The 22,221-nt window shown below is 41.6% G+C and overlaps 1 protein-coding gene and 1 non-coding gene across 12 annotated transcripts in view; one reads left to right on the top strand and one right to left on the bottom strand.

Annotated features, from left to right (window-relative positions):
- LOC132575187 (chromodomain-helicase-DNA-binding protein 7) overlaps nt 1–22,221 on the top strand; it is a 316,612-nt gene that overhangs the window by 182,417 nt on the left and 111,974 nt on the right. For 9 of the 11 annotated variants that reach the window (XM_060243719.1, XM_060243730.1, XM_060243727.1 and 6 more), the window contains 3 exons: nt 12,387–12,525; nt 17,215–17,352; nt 19,771–19,836. In XM_060243719.1, the coding sequence (XP_060099702.1) occupies nt 12,387–12,525; nt 17,215–17,352; nt 19,771–19,836 (343 nt within the window). The remainder of the gene's footprint in view (nt 1–12,386; nt 12,526–17,214; nt 17,353–19,770; nt 19,837–22,221) is intronic. The other 2 variants (XM_060243728.1, XM_060243729.1) reach the window with 1 other exon arrangement.
- Nucleotides 5,886–5,952, bottom strand: TRNAR-ACG (transfer RNA arginine (anticodon ACG)). Its single transcript has one exon. It is a non-coding gene; the product is annotated as a tRNA-Arg (tRNA).

Below are 22,221 nucleotides of genomic sequence, written 5' to 3'. Positions count from 1 at the left end.
TGTCAAGATCATCCTGTATCCTGTCTCTGTCTTGTACTGTACCATTGTAATTATTTGTTCTGATTTTTAATACAGTAGGGGTGTGCAGAAAAAAACCTGCTGTTTTTACAAGTATATTGAACCTTAAAAATACTGGTTATTTCCCAATATTCCTGAATTTATTCAGCTCCATTAAACCCTATAAGGACCGTTGATCCCCATAGGGTATAATGGAGAATTTATTTGGGGCTTTGGAGGAGCTGTTTTTGAGGTAGAGGCACCAGATTTGCAGCATAGCTGCTGGTTCCTCTCCTCAACCCTTTCCCCCAAGTTTTATTCTGTGTGCCCCGAAAGAAGATTCTCCTATCCTCTATTACTTTCAGTGGAGGGAAAAGAGGCATTTAAAGAGACCATGGTCTCTTTAAATGCCCTCTCATAGGATCACCCTGATAAAAGCCAAATAATATCAGCTTTTATTCAGGCTCAGCTGTATCAGTAGCCAAAAGAATCTCTAATTTATTTTTGGCTTTAAAACCCCAGAAAAATACCAGTATGATATTTGGGGGGAGGGTGTTTTTGTTTGGGAAAACTGAACACATACGTGTAGGGTACAGCTACAGAGGGGGCTGCAGTTAAAGGGGGAGAATGGAAAGGCAGGAGAGGGTTAACTCTTTCTCATTAGGTCATTTTCCTACTGAAAATAGCTACTTTTCAGACTGCTTTTAACACACACACAGAGGGATGCCGATACTCTCCTTAAACTACAATTCCTGGAGATGCAGATGCTTTCCTTAAACAACAGTAAAGGTAAAGGCAGTCCCCTGTGCAAGCACCAGTCGTTTCCAACTTTGGGGTGACGTCGCATTACAACGTTTTCATGGCAGACTTTTTACGGAGTGGTTTGCCATTGCCTTCCCCAGTCATCTACACTCCCCCCCCCCTCAGGAAGCTGAATACTCATTATACCGTGAGGCAAAATGATCACAGAACTATGCTTTTAGTTCTACCCAATAATAGCTAAAATTCCGTAAATATAAATTAATCATTGAACAGTTCATCTCTTTGGTTTTTATCTTAGAATATCAGGGTCAGCCTACAGGTACATTTCATTTCAAATGAAATTATAACAGAAATAAAGCAAAATTGATTGCATCTATTAAAAAGCAAAACACAAAATTACACAGTAAAAAAATAAAGTAGGTAAACTGCAACCTATATAATAGCATTCTTCTAAATCCATTGAAGTCAGTGTTTTTAGAAGGGTGCTCTTTTCTTTAGGATTGCATCATTTACAGCCTTGTCCATTCAGCTGAGACTAACTTTTTAAGGATTGTCCTGTGCGTGTGGTGTTAAAAAATATCTTAAACTTGCTTTAATCTAATTGTCTAGCTCTAATACTAGATGAAAAAGTAAAATTATTAAGGATTTTTTAAAAAAAAGATATGCATTGCTATTTATCTTTTTTTACAGCTGTAAAAAAAACTTGATCATTTTTCATTTCCCCTTGTATGCTGTAAACTTGGCTCTGCCTGTCGAAAACAACCCCAGTTCATAGAATGTTCTCAGTGCCCTAATGCAGTTCAGATCCATGAAAACAGCTTCACAATCTGAAGATTTTTCACCTTCTGTCACGTCTCTTTGCATGTCTTCTGGTTGTTTCCTCCTATGCAGATCCCTTGTGCTGTAGTTGCACACAGTAAAACTTTTAAAAGATAGTTTGGTATGTTGTAGAAACCAGTTTTGCACAAGTGCTTGGTGTGCTGATCAGGTTTTTGTGACTGCTAACTTTGGCTTTAGTGCCAATAAGAAAATCATATGGAAGAAACCCCAATTCCAGGAGAATTAATTTAGGATTTATCAGGAGTAAGTAGTCTACTCTGGACTATAAATTCAAAAGCATGAAGACCCAAAGACTGCTTCTAGCAAGAGATGCTAGATACTTTGTTTTCCTTTCTCCCTAAGCTAGTACAGTCTTTTCTGCATATTTCACACTGTTGCCCAATGTTTTGACAATTTTATTTGGCTGCTTTAAAATGTTTCTGCTTTTAAACATGGAAACTGTGAAACCCTGCAGAGAAGTCTTTTGAAAGAGGGCAGAAGTTTACTGGGAGCTGTAGTTCTTGTGATCGGTACTGAATTCAGCCAGAAATCTCCGAGAGATGTAGTGAACTCCCTGAGAGATGTAGTGAGGTGTATGGCTCACCATATGACCTAGAATCTCTCTACTCTCACAATATTTCATTGCAAGAGGAATAAATGAGGAATGAATAGTAAACAAGATGAAAATTAACGAAAATAATTATATGTTTCTTCCAAATTTCAGTTAAATGCTCAAGTAGTCCATATACTCTGTCTCTTGGCATCCTATAATTCTGTATGAAAATTGAAACTGAAAAATCAAGACAGCTTTATATAACTAGGGATTTGTAGATTGTAAATTCTAGTGCTTTCTTCTAGTGGCTTTTGTTCATTCCACTAATAAGAGCTTTTTAAAGTGCCAATATATATAAGGTTGTGCTAATTTCCACCAATTCCTCCCCTTCCCTCTTCAGTAGGGTTCCCATTTCCCCCAGTTGACAATGATAGTTCTAGAAATTGCCAGAAATTTTGTGGTAATCTTACCTTGGAGTTTCTTATGGTAATCTAGTGAAGCAGAAAAGGGAGACTGCTGCTGCTGCCCACTTCTAAGAAAAGAGTAGTTACTTTTTCTTAATGGTATGGCTGGATGCAGACCATTATCAGGTAATTGTGTAAAGCAGATTATCTCCCAGTTATACACAGTAGTCTGAGTCTGTAAAGCTGTGGCATGCCTAACCTAAGGCTACCTGTGCATTCAAGACAGTGGTGAGAGTAGATTTTTCTTTTCCCCCTTTGTGTGTGAGAAAAGGTGAGAATGTAGCAGTGGACTTTGACCAAGAAGAGGATAGTCACTGCCAGGGGTGGAATTCTAGCCGGAACTCCTTTGCATATTAGGCCACACACCCCTGATGTAGTCAGTCATCCAAGAGCTTACAAAAAAGAGCCTTGTAAGCTCTTGGAGGATTGATGACATCAGGGGGTGTGGACTAATATGCAAAGGAGCTCCGGCTAGAATCCCACCCCTGGTCAGTGCTGGGTTTTTTCTTCCATCTGCTACTACAGTCCTGACGGGGAGAAAGGGTAAATAATTCACAATGACTAGAACACGGTCTGTTTTTTACTTCATATTATAAAAGTTGGATGTATCGGCACTGTTCAAACACCCTTAAACACAGTTTCCTGTTCACAGTTTATAGTTCAGAGGTCCTCAGCCTTTTTGATCCTGTGGCATTTTTGGAATTCTGACATAGCCTAGTGAGTGCAACTACAAAATGCCTGCTACAGAAGGTAGAGCCATACAAACACAGGAAGCCCAAGTGCAGGGAGAAGGTTAATATCAATTTTTAAAAATACACTGGGAGAGACCAACCAGATCTCCAGTGGGCAGTCAGAAGCCCTTCTAGGCAGAAGGCCCACATTGCTCCATCCACTTTCTAAAACTCACTTCATGTTCAACAGGAAAGGTATTAATGGGCACTATGTTTAAAGTTGAATAAAGGTAGCTCCAACCTTCTACCTCAGTGTCCAGTGGAGGAAGGATTCTAATCTGTGTTAAGTAACTGTGTGTATTGCACACCATATATTTACAGAGTATTTGTTCCCAGGATCACTGTGAATGGCAGAATCCACAAATATTGACAGGGGCAGACTGAGAGACCAAAATGGCCTGGGTAAGGTCCCTCCCCTGCCCATTTCTATCCTCTACCATCTCCATCCATTGGAGCAAAGCCCAATTAAGGTGAATTAGGTGCAGTGCCAGTGTTGACTGCAGCATTGCCACTGGGCTGGCCAACTGAGAAGAAGGCAGATGCTGCCACCTGTTGTGAGTCACACAACTTTCCAGCATCAAGATTTGTCGCAGACAAGTTGCTCAGTAGCAGCAGTGTCACCCCCCAGATGAGTCACGTGGGAGTGCCAAGCAGACAGGTTGTCCAGATCCAGCAGCAGGACTGGGCCGCATGACTCATCCAGCAGCAGTTGCTGAAGTTGAGATAATTGTGAATAGGCAGAGGGCAGAGCCAGCATGCTCATGACAACTCTCCCCTTTCTGCCCATTGACTGAATGCCCAGAAGGGGAGGGTCATGTGCTCAATGTAGCCACAACATGTAGTCAGGCTGAATAAGTGAAACTACAAATGATAAATTAATGGATGGTGAGGGTCTATTGTATTGAACATGGGTTTATAATCTTTTTGAGACTGCAGGCGCCTTTGAAATTCTGACATGGCATAATGTGTACAGCCACAAAGTGGCTGTCTTAGAAGGCAGAGCCAGCCACAAAATTATTACTAGAGCTTTTCTTCAGTCACACAGTGAAGATTCTTATGCTGTAGTGGCAGCTGATGCCAAAGCAACATTTTTAAAAATCTGCACAGCCAATAATATATTTTGCTGGGCAAAAGCCCTACCTGGCCCTGCTCATCTTCTAAAAACACTTGGTGGGCACCAGAAAAGAAGTTGGCAGGCACCATGGCTCCCATGGGCACCACACTGGGGACACCTGGTATAGAACTTTTGTGCAAAGATAATATATATATATATATATATATATATATATATATATATATATATATATATATATATATATAGCTCACCACTTAACAGGTGTTGCAGAATTTGGGTTCAGATGATGCTTTTTTTTTTCTCTTTCCATTCAAGCAGGATCCTCATCGCTCACTGAGCCATGTAGAACTTGGTTGTCCATGGTATTATCTCATGCATCTGGTAGGGAGGATATAACAAAGTATATGCATGTATGGGCAGGAGAGAAATTGTGCAGCTGCTTGAGTCTTTCCAGTTTAAATAGCATCCTACTGAAAAATGCAGTAGCTGTGTGTGTATATATTTAAATAACACACTCTCTGAATCCATGTGAGATGGAACCCTGGGATATAAGATTCATGCACAGCTTTTGATCTTTAATTGTCATTTCATTAATGTTAAAGCTTTCTGTTATACTTTAAAATTGATGGTTTAAATGTATGTGACATTATATAGAGCAGGGGTGTCAAATTTATTTGCTATGAGGACCAGATCTGACATAAATGAGACCTTATCAGGCCAGGCCATGTGTGTCATAAAATGTAATGCCAGATAGCAGAAATATAAACTTCATAAAGGACTCAGACAAATACAAAGATTTTTTTTTAAAAGGTTAAAATAAAACATGCTTAAAACATTAGCACTCATTGGTCTTAAAGGTGCTTTCTTTGTATCTCTCCCATGTGATCCAGGGAACTGGGCAAAGGAAGCTCTGACTCTTTCCTTCCCCAGGGGACCGGGGGGGGGGGAGAAGCCTCAACAAACAGAAGGAAGAGAGACTTGGCTCAGTAGCTCTTCTGTGTGATTGAGAGAGCTTGGCAAACAAGCTATTCCTCCCCCCTTCCACCCCAAGGGAGGAGCCTCAGCCAATGGAGAAAACAGAGGCTTTGTTCTGTAGCTCCTGTGCAATTGATCAAGCCAGACAAAGCAAGCTGTGATGCAAAAGGAAGCAAGAGAGGGAGAAGAAAGCAGATGACAGGCTGTTGCTTGGGGGCCTGATTCAGCACCTGGGCCACACATTTGACACCCCTAATATAGAAAGTTCCTTGCTTTAGTTTTATGGAGGTTTTTAATTTAGTTTTATAGCCTGTCAGCTTTTGAGATGCTGTAAAGTAGAAATCCCAAATTAAACTATTGTCATATGAACAACATATGAACATATGAAGCTGCCTTATACTGAATCAGACCTTTGGTCCATCAAAGTCAGTATTGTCTTCTCAGACTGGCAGCGGCTCTCCAGGGTCTCAAGCGGAGGTTTTTCACACCTATTTGCCTGGACCCTTTTTTGGAGATGCCAGGGATTGAACCTGGGACCTTCTGCTTCGTAAGCAGATGCTCTACCACTGAGCCACCGTCCCTCAGTGTCCCTTTAGTGTCCCATAACACTAAAAGCTTGTTTTGACTGTGGCTGATTTGGCCCTGTTTGCTCCTTACTCTGAATTCATTTTGTGGTGGTGATGTTAAGGGAATTTGCCATGAATATTGCTATTCCGTGTTTCTGTGACTGCACTGGGAATGTTTGGGGGGTGGGATTATAATTCTGTTTTGCCTTGCTTGCTTTGCTTCAATCTGTACCTTACAAAGTAATCACTCTGCCCTGTTGGAGAGACCTGTGTCTGGCTTTCAAGGACATCTCTCTTTTTCAGAGACTGTCTTGGCACCAGCTAATACTCAGTGGGGGCTGGGCAAGAAACACTCACTCCTGCTTTTCACAGGCTTTTTGTGGAGAATGTTGGTGGGCTCACAACTGTGCAGGAGGGGATATACAGATCTAGCCTCAATGGTGAGGGCCAGATCTGACACAGAGAGTCATACTGCTTTATAGTGTCTGTCAATAAAATGAACCTTTTCTGAACAACAGAAAGGCCTGATTATTGAGAAATGCTCAGGAGCTGACAGGTGGTTGCTTTTGTATTTCCTGCTTAAGTCTTTCATGTGTTGTGCTGCTTTCTTTATACTTTGCCTGCCTTATATTTCCTTTCTATTGTTTTATATCATAACCTTAAGAACATAAAAGAAGCCATGTTGGATCAGGCCAACGGCCCATCCAGTCCAACACTCTGTATCACACAGTGGCCAATAATTTATATATATATATATATATATATATGTGTGTGTGTGTGTGTGTGTGTGTGTGTGTGTACATATATATGTATAGATATAGATATATACACATATATATACACTCTGTGGCTAATAGCCACTGATGGACCTCTGCTCCATATTTTTATCTAACCCCCTCTTGAAGCTGGCTACACCTGTAGCCGCCGCCACCTCCTGTGGCAAACCTTATTTCGTCACACTGCCATTTTGCTAGTTCTTTCTTCTGAGTTTGTGTGCCATACCTGTCAATGGATGAGCATAAGGAGAAGCTTTGAATTGGTATTTTGGTTGAAGTCTGAAAGAATACCTGATGATATGTGTGTGTGTCTATTAAAAATCAAAATGTTCAAGAAAGGCTAGTCTTTAAGTGAGAAAGCTACAAGTGTTCGGGATTTTTCCCCTAAGCTTAACAGCAAAACCAAGTACCTCAGATAAGTTTTGAATATTTTATCCATGTGTTTATTTGCACATATGCAGTTACAGAATGTGCTTTCTAATGTATGTAGTACTAAGTTTTGAATTTGGCTATGGTCTCATCCGTGTTGCCTTTGAAACTGGAGACGTCTTTGTGACTGTTGATTGTGGTAGGCAGTTGATGTTCTCAACCACCAGGTAAGATTTTCTAAACTCCAAACAGCAGATCAGTGATACAAAATTCTTCTGCAGTTTATTGTATCCTTTAATATATTCTGCTAAACATAGAGTCTCTTGGGCTTGGCTATTCATCTAAAATTGGAACTGGAATAAAATCTCATGGAACTATTGTCTTGTTCCTATATAAATTCTGTGTCTGTGTGCACATGTGCCTTTATTTTATTTATCGTGACTATAACTACTGGAAGACCTATATTATGTGAGAAATCCTGTATTTTGCTGCATTACACAGGTCATAAAAGATGTAACATTATCAGACTCTTATTATTATAAACAGGAAATATTAGTGGTGTTTAAAAAAATCTTTGTGCAGATACAGATGTTACAAATTCCACTCTCGGCTTCCTGGTTTTCATGAAACCTCTTGTGTCCTAAGCACTTAGAGATTCTGTATGTCTTAAACAATAGAAATCATTAGCACATTCCGGCCTTTCTGCAAATTGACTTTTTAAAATCAGACCTGGCCTGTGCTGTTCTTCAATATGTTAAGCCTGTTACTCATGTACTGAAGGTGCACTCAGTGTACCCTAACTGCTATTAAATTATATTGTATGCTTAGCTCTGATTTATAGAGGTCACTAGTAAAAAGCACTAGCCTGTCAACTTGCTTTACCTGGCAGCAGTTCAACTATGACAGGCTTACCTTTGATTTAAACAAATTTGAGAAATATGTAAAGTTTGGGAAGCAGTTTTGCACTGATTTGATAAAAGAAACCACAAAATGCTGCAGCGCAGGTGTTGAGAATGTTTGAAAGCTGATTGAGGGAAGCAGATGGCTTTAGTCAGTGGCATCCAGCCAAAAGAGCAGGTGCTGGTCATGTGACCACTGGTTACCAGGGTAATCTGATTGCTCTTGGCGTGCAGATGAAAGGAAAGGGGCCCAGTGTTCAGCTGTAGTATTGTATAATTTGTGGCAGTTAGAGCGGAAATAAATGCTGGAAATGGAGCCTCATAGTAGGGGAGACTTCTGTCCATGTGTTGTATATACACTAGGATGACTGGAAAGGGAAATGCTGCACAGATTCATTTTTTTCTTTAAAAATTATTTGTTTTCTATAGCCTTTGTAATGATGTTAAACATTACAGGATTTAGAGGGCTTTTAAAAAAATGTATCTGTACCATGTTTATAATTCGAATTTCTGAAATTACCAAGGATTTAAATTTTCTATGAATGGGTTTGTGTAACGTTATATTGCAGTAATAGAACTAAGATGTTTTGCAGACGCTTCTGTTACAATAAGTGTAAAGCACTTGTTTGTCAAGTTATTATCAATTTTATAGCTTGATAAACATTTTCTCTTTTTTAAATGAGCAAATTCACTTGCCTTTTTCCCTCCTCCAACAAGTTTGAGTATTGAAACAGTATTCTAAAATCACAACTGTATCAGAAACTGGTGTAACTGAATATTAAATATTTTTGTTGTATTGCAGTTTTTGATACAGTTGTGACTTTTCAGTTTCTCAAAACTGATTCCATGTCTGTTTATCTTTGACCTAACGTTTAAAAGAAATGCACTTGAATATTCATAAGTGTTTTAGTACAAAAATCTTGAGGAAAAGGTATAAGCAGCGGTCGTTTTGTAGAAAAATAGGTGGTGGAGCTCATCCAGGGATTGTTATGCAGCTGCAATACTATTCAATGGGCAATATAATAATAATAATAATAAAATTTTATTTATACCCCGCCCTCCCCGCCAAGGCAGGCTCAGGGCGGCTTACAGGCATGGCAAAGCCATTGAACAATAAAACAGTTATACAATTCAATAAAATTACAATTTACTATTAAATTTTTACATAATCTAAAACAATCTAAAAACAGTCTAAAATATCTCTATTCGGTGTTATCTCAATTATTAATATTTGTGATGGCGTGATGTTTATTTCAAGCTCCATCTTGAAAGGCTAGCTGGAAGAGGGCGGTTTTGCACGTAGGCTTCCCAATCCCCAGGTCCCAGCGGGGGATATCCTGGTTTTACAAGTTTCCCCCCGCCCCCCAGCCAGCTAGCCGGCGGGGAAGCCCCACCCCCCACAGTCCCCACAGCTCTAGATCTCTGGCAGTTTTAGGGAATAATGGGGAATTGATCTGCGGATATCAGAGGCTCTAGGGGAGCTGTGTTTTGAGGTAGATGCACCAAATTTTCAGTATAGCATCTAGTGCCTCTTCTCAAAATACCTCCCAAGTTTCAAAACGATTGTACCAGGGGGTCCAATTCTACGAGCCCCAAAAGAAGGTGCCCCTATCCTTCATGATTTCCTATGGAAGAAAGGCATTTAAAAAGGTGTGCGGTCCCTTTCTATGTGATAGCCAGAACTCCCTTTGGAGTTCAGTTGTGCTTGTCACAGGCTTGATCTTGGCTCCACCCCTAATGTCTCCTGGCTCCAACCCCAAAGTCTCCTGGCTCCATCCCCAAAGTCCCCAGATATTTCTTGAATTGGACTTGGCAACACTATTTGCACGCCCTACGGAATTGACTAAGGTCCCGTAGGGCCCGCACCTCTTCCGGCAGCTGGTTCCACCATTGGGATGCTTTTATAGAGAAGGCCTGTTCTCTAGTTATTTTTAGTTTGGCCTCCTTTGGCCCAGGTACTTCTAGGAGATTTTGTGAGCTAGATCGTAGTGCTCTCTGGGGAACATATGGAGAGAGGCGGTCCCTAAGGTAGACAGGTCCTCGGCCATATAGGGCTTTAAAGGTAATAACCAGCACCTTGTAACGAACTCGGTAAACAATTGGCAGCCAATGCAGCTCCCGCAGCCTAGCCTTCACATGTTCCCACCAGGGTAGGCCCAATAGCAGTCTGGCTGCTGCGTTCTGCACTAGCTGCAGTTTCCGGGTTCGGCACAGGGGCAGGCCCATGTAGAGGGCATTACAGTAGTCTAGCCTCGAGGTGACCGTTGCATGGATCACTGTTGCCAGGTCACTGCGCTCCAGGAAGGGAGCCAACTGCCTCACCCGCCTAAGATGAAAGAAGGCGGATTTGGCAGTGGCTGCCACCTGGGCCTCCATTGTCAGGGAAGACTCCAGTAGCACTCCCAAGCTCCTGACCCTGCGCACTGGTACCAGTGACGCACCGTCAAAAGCAGGAAGGGAGATCCCTCCATCCGGAGCACCGCATCCCAGGCACAGGACCTCCGTCTTCGCTGGATTCAATTTCAGCCCACTCGACCTGATCCAATCTGCTACAGCCTGCAGCGCCCGGTCCAAATTTATAGGAACATCGACAGCCCAGCCGCCCATCAATAGATAGAGCTGGGTGTCATCAGCGTACTGGTGGCACCCCAGCCCATACCTCCGGGCAATCTGGGCAAGGGGGCGCATGTAGATGTTAAATAACATCGGGGAGAGAACTGCTCCCTGAGGCACCCCACAATTAAGTAGGTGCCTCCGGGACAGCTCCCCCCCAATGGAGGTAGAACTCTCAGAAGGAGGAAGTGGAACTCTCAGAAAGGTGCAGGAGCTATGCTTCTGTGAGCTCCCACTGAATCTGAGGTCTGTTTATAAGGATACTGAGTATTCCTAACAGTAAACAATTTAAGCCAATTTACAATTCTCCAGCAAGTTCTGTTTTACACATTTGGTGTGTTCAGCATTCCTAACTTTTTTTAAAAAGTGCTTGTGAAATCTTGCATGCTTTTGGTATGCTGAAGGTAAGATCCTGATTGTTGTGGTAGATATGGGATCCTATTTTCTTGCAGTTTTTTTCCTGGCAGCATGAAGCCCTCCATCCCTTTTAGTTTGGAAACTGCCAGACATTTCTTTGAGGACCTCCCTCTGTCTTGCCCTGTTTTAGAACTCAGTGTACTTGGCCTTTGGATATTCACTTTAGAAATAGGGGAGTTGTAAGAGAGAGGGAGTGAGGGAGTATAATATAAGTACAACAGAAGGTTGCTTTTGTACAACTTAATACTGAATACAACCAAGATCAGGCCTTTGAGTGGGTTTTCCAACCTCCAGGTGGTGGCTGGGGATCTCCTGGGATTTAGGGTTGCCAAGTCCAATTCAAGAAATATCTGGGGACTTTGGGGGTGGAGCCAGGAGACATTGGGGTGGAGCCAGTAGCAAAGGTGTGACAAGCATAGTTGAACTCCAAAGGGAATTTTGGCCATCACATTTCAAGGGACCACACACTTTTTAAATGCCTTCCTTCCATAGGAAATAATGAAGGATAGGGGCACTTTCTTTGGGGGCTCATAGAATTGGACCCCCTGGTCCAATCTTTTTGAAACTTAGGGAGTATTTTGGGGAGAGCCACTGGATACTATACTGAAAATTTTGGTGCCTCTACCTAAAAAAAAAAGGGGGGGGGCAGAGCCCCAGATACATGCAGATCAATTCTCCATTATTTTCTATGGGAATAAGTCTCCATAGGGAATCATGAGTACCCAGCAGACATTTCCCTCCCCTCCCTCCGCTTTCTGATTACCCTGAAGCGGGGGGAGAGCCTCCAAATCGGGGGATCCCCTGCCCCCCCCTTGGGATTTTCAACCCTACTGGGATTACAGCTGATTTTCAGACAAGAGAGATCAGTTCACCTATAGAAAATGGCTGCTTTGGAAGGCGGATTCTATAGCATTATATCCCATTCAAGGCCCTCTCTTCCACAAACCCCTCCTCCTCCAGCTCCACCCCCAAAATCTCCAAGTATTTCCCAACTTGAAGCTAGTAACCCACCTTTGAACTTTTCTGTTAAACTTTTTTCTTTTCTGCTTAACTTTTCTGTTAAACTTTTTTCTTTTCTGCTTAACTTTTCTGTTAAACTCTTCTTCGACCACTACCCATTGACTTAGCATAGCTCAATATTTATAGATTTGTGTAGGCTATAGTAGACTAATGTATAAAGTAAATGGAAAATGTATCACAACACAACTATTAGTAATGGTCATAATGCAGATAATTCATATATTAAAATATTAATAAGATCAGGGTGTTGAAAACAGCCAAAAGGGAGGTGTTTTCAAATTAATTTCATTCTGTGCAGTTTAAAGAGGTTTTGTTCACTCAAAATCTGATCAAGGATTTTTATGTTTTAGTAGCAAGAAATCAGAATCAGAATCCAGTGCAGTAAAGAAAAAGGTCAACAAGGGAAAAGAAGGTTCTGAAAATTCCGATTTGGAAAAAACACCACCAGGATCACCACACCCTGAGGAGGAAGATGATGCAGGAGTTCAGGTAGTACCATTTTTCAGTTGTTTAAGTCTAGTTATTGAACACAGTGTAAAATGTGTGTGGAAAATAAGTTATCTTTTTGTTGTTAAGCTCACGAATTTTCCTTTGGTAGAAATATTAATATGATATTAAAAATAGGGATCATAGTAATCATAGAGAGTTGAGGAGCTGAGCTTAGTTAACCTAAATTTTTGAGATAGAGGAAGAGGAGCACAGTGTGTGCTTCTATTTCCAGTTAAGAAAACTTAACACATTATCACTTTAAATAATGTCCTCATGGCACTTTCTCTATTCCCCCCCACCCTGAAATGCACCAGTACGTTTTTTCACTGCAATAAAATATTGAGTTGACTTTTCCAGTGAGCTTTCAGCTAGAACACAATTTAAGAGTCCCAACCAAGACCCCACTGACACTCATAATCTGTTTGAATTTACTGACATTGTCTCAGCTCAGGTGTAGCACTACAAAATAAGACCCAAGATGGGTAGCTCCTACTTAACCACAAATTGTGTTAGTCTTTAAGGTGCTACTGAAGACTCTTGCTCTTGTCTACAAGTTCTAGTAGTTCAGAATGTTCCCACAGATTATCAGGATTGTTTCTGAATTGTGAGTTGCAAATCCTCTTGAAACCATGATTAAATGCATGATTTGGAGACAATTTCTGGTTAGTATTGACCATAGTTTGTTTCAAGCTATAGTGGGAGAAAACTGGAAAACGGAGGAGAGGCTTGATATAGCAGGGCATAAAAACCACACAAGCTACTGTCTGTACTCTCGCCTTCAAAGTTGAGATGTGTAGTGACTAGAGACAGAACATTTTTCTGTGGTGGCACCTTATCTCTGGAACGCTCTCTCTCTCTCTCTATCCTCCTCACTCTCCCCCTTGCTCTCTCTCTTACTCGCTCTCTCATTCTGAAACAACCCCCCCTTTGAGGAGTGCCTGATGCCTACTTGACGTCTCTTAAGTGCCAAGTCAAAACCTCCTATTTTCACCCAAGTTTTTAATTTGGGGTTTTATCTTAGCAGCTTTTTTAATGGGTTGTTTTTGTTTTATGGATAATTTTTGAGCTGCTTATGTACACTGGCTTGTCTTTATATTTTTATGTTTTAATATCAGCTCAAGCAGAACTGCAAAAAGGCAGCATAGAAATATAAATAAATCTGACATTAAGTTTGGAAATATCTTTTGGGGACTCAGTATTGTCAGCTTGGGAGTTAACAGTCCTGAATAATTTAATATAATTTGCATTGTAGCTACCTCACATTAGAACTGACTCCAGGTAATATGTGAACAACTTACAATACTATTTATATAGATACTGAGCAGGTTAGCCAGGCCTGTAGCCAGAGAATTTTGGGTGGAGAGGCCTAGGAGATTAAAAAAAAATGGTGGGGGGGGGGGCGTGGGGCTTGGCTGCTTCTTCCCGGTTCTGCTTTCACTTCTCCCCACTACTCACGAGAAAGCCCCTGCCTGCCCGAATAGCCTGCAGCAGATCACAGAGTCTGACTGCGGGGGGTGGGTGGGTGGAATGCTGACAGGGCAGAAGCTGCCCCCTCAGAACCTTGCTACACCGCTCAGGCTCACCTCCTGCCCCTTGCCTTCGCCGGCTTCTCCAGCCCACCTGGCCTCAGCTATCTCTCGCTGTTGCCCTCTTTCTCTATCCTCCTCACTCTCCCCTTTGCTGTCACTCTCTCGCTCTTGTTGCTTTCTCTTGTGCTCGCTCGCTCTCCCTCCCTTTTCCTTGGGTCATGCTGATTGAAATAGAAAATATCGGAGGCCTTCCAATGGAGGGGCCCCACAGGGAAGGGGGGTTTAAACAGAGTGGCCTGCCCCCCATAGCTGTGGGCCTGGGGTTGCCAGGTCCCAGCAGGAATTCCTCTGGCTTTCAGTGCTATTCCCCACAGTTGGCCAGCAGGAAATCCCTGCCCTCAAATGTTACTGTGTGACATCCCAGACACAATGATGTCAACTGTAAGTGACATCATCACATCAGGAAATGTCATCCAGTGACCCTGTGAGTTGGGGGCAAAACTCCACAGTTTGAAGCCAGTTTTACCATAGAGTTTTGCCCAAAAACCAAAGTGTCACCACACAACATCCTCAACATTATGACACAACTTCCAAATGACATCGTTGTGTTGGGAATGTCCCAGAATGCAACCTTAATCCTAAGGAGCCCTGTGTATGCTGCCCTTTTTTATGAGAACTGTTGTTTTACTTCTGCCCTCAGTCTCATGTTCTTCAACAATTACATACGAGAACATCTTCTTTTCCCTTTACCATGTTTTGGTAAGAGTATTGGGGAGCGAATGTATTTTCATCATTCAAGAATACAGTGTCTCCCCTGTCATTCAATCTGCATTTTTATTGGCACACTCAAATAATTGTAAAAGGTCACTGAGGCAGAAAATATAGTCATTTTATCTCCACTAATCTTGTTCTCTTATAGTTTTAGCAGTATTAAAGTAACGTGAAATTATCTACTAAACCTCTGGGTTGGATCCAGAATAAATTTTCATGGTACTCCATTGCAGAACAGGAAAGATCAAAGTAGAATCTTCCTGCCTCCCACTTCAGCCCACTGATATCCTGAATGCTGCTCCTTGGGAAAAGGACACCCTCAGGAATTACATGAGGACAAATTGAGGATCTGTTGTAGAAAGGAGAAATTGGAGAAAATTATACCTCTCTTAGTGGAAATTTAGAGTGGATCCAAGAGCTCCATGGCGCAGAGTGGTAAGCTGCAGTAACTGCAGTCCAAGCTCTAGTCACAACCTGAGTTCAATCCCTGAAGAAGCTGGGTTCAGGTAGCCAGCTCAAGGATGACAGCCTTCCATCCTTCCAAGATTGGTAAAATGAGTACCCAGCTTGCTGGGGATAAAGTGTAAATGATTGAGGAAGGCAATGACAAACCACCCCATAAAAAGCCTGCCATGAAAACATCATGAAAGTGACGTCGCTCCAGAGTCAGAAAGTACTGGTGCTTGCACACGGGACTGCCTTTACCTTTAGTCTAGATCCACCTCACAGTTTAGATTTGGGGCTCAAATCCCTGCTTTTAATAGAACCCTGGAAAATATCAGTTTCTCTTCCTCCTCTGTCCACCCCAAGGATAAGAAGCACTGTGAAATGGAAGGCCTATAATAAAAATGTTCCTGTATCCCAGTTCAGTGGAAAATAGATTTCTGTGTTAGAAAATTCAAATAGTATATAGGAGCTGCCTATCAAAACTTGAGTAGACCCTTGCCATTCACCAGAGTTTCATTCCTGCGATCATGGTAAAACCCACAAATACTCAAAGCAGACTGTCTGCTGCTTCCAGGGGTGGACTGCCCTGGAAAAGGCCTCACTCAGTCATGGAGGGAGGCTTGCCTGGGCTAATCATGCGGTATCTGACCAGGCTGCAGTATTGTCAGGGGAACTGTGTAGCAGTGGCTTGACTCATCATCAGACTTACTAGGGCAAGTCTCAGTGCTGCAGATGAACACCACCATGCAAGACACCAGTCCAGGGTGGCAAGCTCAACCAACATGCACTGTATAGAGACAAGGTATAGGGCCATGTCCTGCTCTTGTCACAGGTTCAGGAGTCATGTACTTAGGACTAGCAGCATCACATGGTTTGGTTGCAGACCACTAATAAGTAAAAGTGTAAATCTGTGAATGGCAAGGATCTACTTTATACAGAAAGTATTCTTCTTTGTGGTCTGTGTAAATCCACATACAGGACCTGTGCAGGAGCAGATTCCAAATATTCTAATGAATTCGTACCAGAATTGGCATGCACACTAGATTTTTGATTCATTGTTTATCCTTAACGTGGAGAAGCAAGCAGCTTCCTGCTCAGTTCTCTTCTGACACCACACTAGGAGCAGCTCTGAATGCATGATTTTCACTTAAAGGCAGCTTTTAGAGATGGAAATAGTATAGGCAAAATTGTGGAGTTCAGAGAGAGAACTGAGTAGTCAAATGGACTTTAGCTCCAGTGTATCTTCTCTGACAAACAAAAAAAACTTGATTGTGGAAAATATATGCATATAGAGAGACAATTGTCCTTATTCTGTATTACTTCAGAAAACATTATAGCATGAAACCATTGCCCCGACAAAAAATATTCTTGGGTGAGGATGCCGTAAAAATTTTCTGTGGTCTCACTTGTATAATAGAGTAGAAATATCTTCCTTGTGAAAGAAAGTACCATCAGTGTGAAAAAGCCATGTTAACGAGAACAGATGCATAGGTCTACTGTACCACGCCATATTTATGTCTCAAGATTACACAGTCCCTGTTTCCTGTGAACAGTGCAATTCTACCGTCTACACAGCCCCTTCCTTTCATGCCACAGGAAGGCATTTTCCACTTTGCTGTAATAATGTATTAATTGGGTGTGCTTCCCCCAGGAAAAATTTTAGATTGTTCTGTAACTCACAGACTGTTCTACACTCCTACCATCTTTGGCATTTAGCACAATTCTCTTTACACTTATATGGTTTACTACTGAACTTTCATTATATTTCATTATGAGTCGGAATCATCTCCCAGCATGAATTGTAGATTTTCTTTTTTGAGGAGATCATTGCCTTCTTGCCTGAGTCTTCTTTTCAAAACAGAAATGGTTCCTGCTTGTAGAGCTATACAGCTGTCAATGAATGAGGTGGACATTTATCATGTAAGATTTTTTTCTTTTTCAGAAGAGGCGTTCTAGCAGGCAAGTTAAGAGAAAGCGTTACACCGAAGACCTGGAGTTCAAGATTTCAGATGAGGAGGCTGATGATGCAGATAATGGTGGAAGAAACTCTCCTTCTAATACTTCTCAATCTGAGCAACAGGTCAGATCATATTTATGCTTATCAAACAGAGGGTAGACTAAAAATCCTGTAATGATTTTGGGCTGTAAAACATTTCAGTGTTGCTTTTTCTTCCAAGGAACTTCACCTTAGCTTAGCTCAATGTGCCAAAGGAAATTAGTTGTTTAGGTTCTTAAGGGCTGTGTTCATTCAAGTTTTCTTTACAAGCCTACAATATGTAATTCAACACAATTTAGTAAAATTAATGGTCTCTGCTGAAAAGCCTAAAAATGGCTCCAAGGAGACTGAATTTACCACTGTGAATTCAGTGGTCTGACTTCTATGATTTAATAAACCACTCAAGCTTGTCTCCTGCTGTCAGGCACTATAAGAACCCCTTTATGAAATTACTGTCTTGTAGTAACCAGCAGGGTATGCTTTATTCTCTGTGCAATGTAAATGATGGATAAAATAGGTTGAATAAAACGAAGGGTGATAATGTGAAATGATTCCTGTAACAATCTTTTTGTAGTCATCTTTTAATATAACTACTTCACTTAACTGACTTGACAAACCATTAATAAATGTGTGCACCAGTTAAATATTCATTTGACAATTTATGTTTTTATTTGTTAAATGTCCTTTATGGTGTCTTCAGTTAAATGTTTCCAAGAGACATCAATATTACTTTCACATTTAGTGTTCTTGAGCAGCTTCAGACTAAGAAATTCAATATTTTATGTAAAGCTAAGGACATTCCTAGAAGACCAAAAAAGTCTAATTATGAACAGTCCTGCTAGATCAAATGAAGGGTCTGATTAGTCCAGTGTACTGTTTCCAACAGTGGCCGGCGTCTAGGAAACTGACAAGCAGGGGTTGAGAGCAATAGCTCTCTCCTCTTCCTCATCCCAGTCGGAAATTCACAATTTAGTGATATACTGTCTCTCACTATATGTTAGACTTCCCAGTCCCCATGTTCCAGCGGGGGTTCTCCCACTTTCCCAGGCTCCCTCCTGCTCCCAGTCAGCTGACCGGTGGGGGGAAGCCCACCCCTACAACCTCCATGTGCCTTTCCACCTCCGGAGGCTTCAGACTCCACTTGGAAAGGCTTCCTCTTGGGATGGTGTGTCTGAGTCTACGGCTGAATGGAGGTGGGGGTAGAACAACATGGCTGCTTCCAGTGGCTTTGAAAGTAACCCAGACCTGCCGTTGGTTGCACAATCTTTTCAGAGGTCATTTGCATAGGAAAGGTAAACTTGAACCTTTGGTTGCTCTGTGTTACTTTGAAGAAGCTGGAAGTTCAGCAACTCGTGAGTAGAGATGCCAGTCCCCAGGTGGGAGCAGGCCCTCCCCCACTTCAGAGTCATCAGAAACAAGGCGGGGGGAAGGAAATGTCTGCTGGGCACTTCATTATTCCCTATGGAGATCAATTCCCATAGAGTATAATGGAGAATTGATCTGGGGCTCTGGAAGGGCTGTCTTTTGAGGTAGAGGCACCAAATTTTTGGCATAGCATCAGATGACTCTCCTCAAAATGCTCGCCAAGTTTCAAAACGATTGGAGCAGGGGGTCTAATTCTATGAGCCCCAAAACAAGGTGCCCCTATCCTTCATTATTTCTAACGTAGGGAAGGCATTTAAAAGGTGTGCGGTTCCTTTAAATGTGATGGCCAGAACTCCCTTTGGAGTTCAATTGTGCTTGTCACAACTTTGCTTATGGCTCCACCCCCAAAGTCTCCTGGCTCCACCCCCAAAGTTCCCAGGTATTTCTTGAATTGGACTTGGCAACCCTACTAAATGTGGAAGAAACCTGTCTTCCCTGAATTTGTCTCATTCCCTTTTTAAAATTATCTAAACTAGTGACCATCACTGTGTTCTTGACAGCAAATTCAATGTTACTTATGTATTGTGTCAAGAAAACACTTCCTTTTATCTGTGATAAATCTGAACCCAGTTAAATTGAACAAAAGACCCTGTTTTGAATCCTACCAGTGCATGGAACCTGTGATCTCTTCTCCATCCTTCGGCAGTCCCCTTTGCCCCAGTGCTGAGGGCCAGGGATCTTTATAGACATATCACTGAGAAGGGGAATTTGGTGAAATCTTCCCTCCCTATACACTAGCAAAGAAAGCTTGGTAGGTTTCCTGTTAGTATGTTCATTTTTTAAAAAAAAAAAAATTAAGATAAATTCCAAGTAGCAACATTATAAAATAGTTAGAGAAAATAAAAAATTATACAGAATTATATAAAATAACAATATCAACCTAAACTAATCTAATACATCTATTACTATCTGTAGGAGCTAATCCTAGAAAGAGAAGTATGTTCATTTCTAAACTAAAAGCCACAAACATTTTAGATGTCCCTTATGAAGAAAGGACTTGAACACCTCAGTCACTTTGGTTTCTCTTTTCTGTGCTTTTGAATACAAATATAACTACTATGAAATGTTTCTTTGTAGGAGTCTACTGATGCTGATGGCCCTGTAGTTGAGAAAATCATGAGTTGCCGTACAGTCAAGAAACAGGTATTTAAAAATTTACATAAATTCATAACACCTCAGAGCTGTTTGTTTCTTTGTCAAATGGCTTTCATAATTGGCAGAAAAATGCATACTGAAGTTCACAGGGGTTTTGTTTCTGTTTTCAAAAAGTCCATCATTCAGACTGGTCAAGTAATCTGCCTACCCAGAGAGAGTAAATTAAATCAAGATGGCTTTAAATTAATGATGTAAAAGAAGTTTTAACAACAAAAAAGTAAAATTATTTTTTATCCTTTTTTGGTAACACTTGTATTTCTCGAATGACAATGCACAAAATTAGTTGCTATAGTAAATAGATCTTTTTTGCAAATTTAACTTCATGTCAGATGTCTATACCGTCCGATTAATATTGATAAATTGGAGGAGGGGAAAAAACTCTTCAATTAAGAGAAGCCTTAAGGCTCTCTCCTCTCTTTTCCAGCAGTGGAGCTGTGCTGATATAAGAAGTATTTAGACCAGGAATGCTGAACCCATTTGTTACAAGGGACAGTTCTGACATAAATGGGACTTTGTGGGGCTGGGCTGTGTTGTGACATAAAATGTAATGCCAGGTAGTGGAGATATAAACTTTATAAAGGACACAGAGAAACACGATTAAAGATACTGATTTTTACTTAAGATACAAACATGCTTAAAATTCTTGCAGTATTTTGTTTAAAATGGAAAGGTTGGGGAATAGTGTTTAGCAATGCAGTTTTTAAAATAAAACATTAGCGCAAGGGTCACAGCAGAAACTAAAAATATAAAATGCTCTGAGCCTAGGAGAACATAAATGGCTGGACATTAGGGTTGCTGGGTCTGTGTCTGAAGAATTTGGGGGTGGATCTTGGAGAGGGTGGGGTTTAGGGAGGAGGGAGGGTCCTCAGTATGGTACAATGCCATAGAGTCCACCCTTTGAAACAGCCATTTTCTCCAGGGGGCTGCCGCTTGAAGGGCACTTGGTGTAATTAGTCAACTGATCAAAGCCACCAAGTATTACACCGTCTTTCAGTTTGCAAAAATATATTATAAGGATTGTGTACAACACATAATAGACAATACAATCATGATAGAGGCCGGTGGTGCTAGGGCCTTTTAAAGTAACAGAAAACCCCAAGGGGCTAAAATACCCAAGCTGCTTTCTTGAAAAGACATCTCTCTAGATTTTGATGACGTTTCAATTCTTTCTTTGGTTTGATGATTTAATTATTTAGGAACCCTGTTCTACATTCTCTAGTCACAGCATTAAGATTCTCATTTCAGTGTGAACATCGGGCTGTTTCCAATGTTCACACTGAAATGAAAAGCTTAATGCTTCTCATTGGACTATTTCCAAGTTTGGACGTATATCTTTTCATTTGGAGATGGGGTTTTTTTGGCCCCTTGGGGTTTTCTGTTACTTTAGAAGGCCCTAGCACCGCTGGCCTCTATCATTATTGTATTGTCTATTATGTGTTATACACAATCCTTGTAATATATTTTTGCAGACTGAAGGACGGTGTAATACTTGGTGGCTTTGATCAGTGTTCTCCAGGGGAGCTGATCTCTGCCAGGGGGAGATCAGTTGTAAAAGTGGGAGATCTCCAGCCCTCTCTGGAAGCTGGCAACCCTTCTGGGCATTGTAAGCCACCCCCACCCCCGCCAGCAGGTCTACTCAGATTGGCAATCGCTCTCCAGCGTAATATCCCTCTTTGGCTGTGGGTTCCCAGGTTAGTGTACTCACTAGGCACCAATACTCAGGTCCATTCAGCAGAGACAAGCTGGCTTTAAGGAGACATGTCCAGGAAGCAGCAGCTTCAGCCGGCTGTAGGAACACTGGAAAGTGAAACTGAGCTCCACTCCATTGAAAGACATTGCAGCACAGACAAAGTTGCAAGGAAAACGTGGAATGGATTTTCCATTAAGGTTTCTGGGGAAAATCCATTCCACATTTTCTTTGCAGATTTGCAAACCTAGAAGTGCTTCCTGCTGCAGCCAGCAAAAACAAGGCAGAAAGAGCTGAGAACTTCAGCAGCCTCAGAGCTTCAAAGGATGAGGACAGGAAGGGGGGAAGAAAAGAGCCTCATGGGCCTGATTAAAGTCCTGGGTGGGGCCTGTTCTGACCCACAGGCTGAACATTAGACACCCCTGATTTAGACTTTTCTTCTATATCATTCACCATAATTAGACTTTGACATGCTCCAGAAAACTGCTTTGCCAACTCAGAAACAGCTGCACACATCTCTAATGTGGCTGACCCTCACCCCAGATGTGTCATTCCCAGCCCACTCCCCAAAATGAGAAAGGCTTGGTGCTAGTGGTTCCTTCTTGCTTCAGTTTTTTTTCCCAGCCATGTAAAGATGGGGAAATCACCAGACAGATCAGAACCTGCTTCTGCCAAGCTCCCCTAGT

This window comes from Heteronotia binoei, chromosome 7 (genome assembly GCF_032191835.1).
Source record: "Heteronotia binoei isolate CCM8104 ecotype False Entrance Well chromosome 7, APGP_CSIRO_Hbin_v1, whole genome shotgun sequence".
Lineage (NCBI taxonomy): Eukaryota > Metazoa > Chordata > Lepidosauria > Squamata > Gekkonidae > Heteronotia > Heteronotia binoei.
The sequence above is the reverse complement of the archived record's forward strand: the minus strand, read 5'-3'. Positions and strand labels throughout refer to the sequence as shown.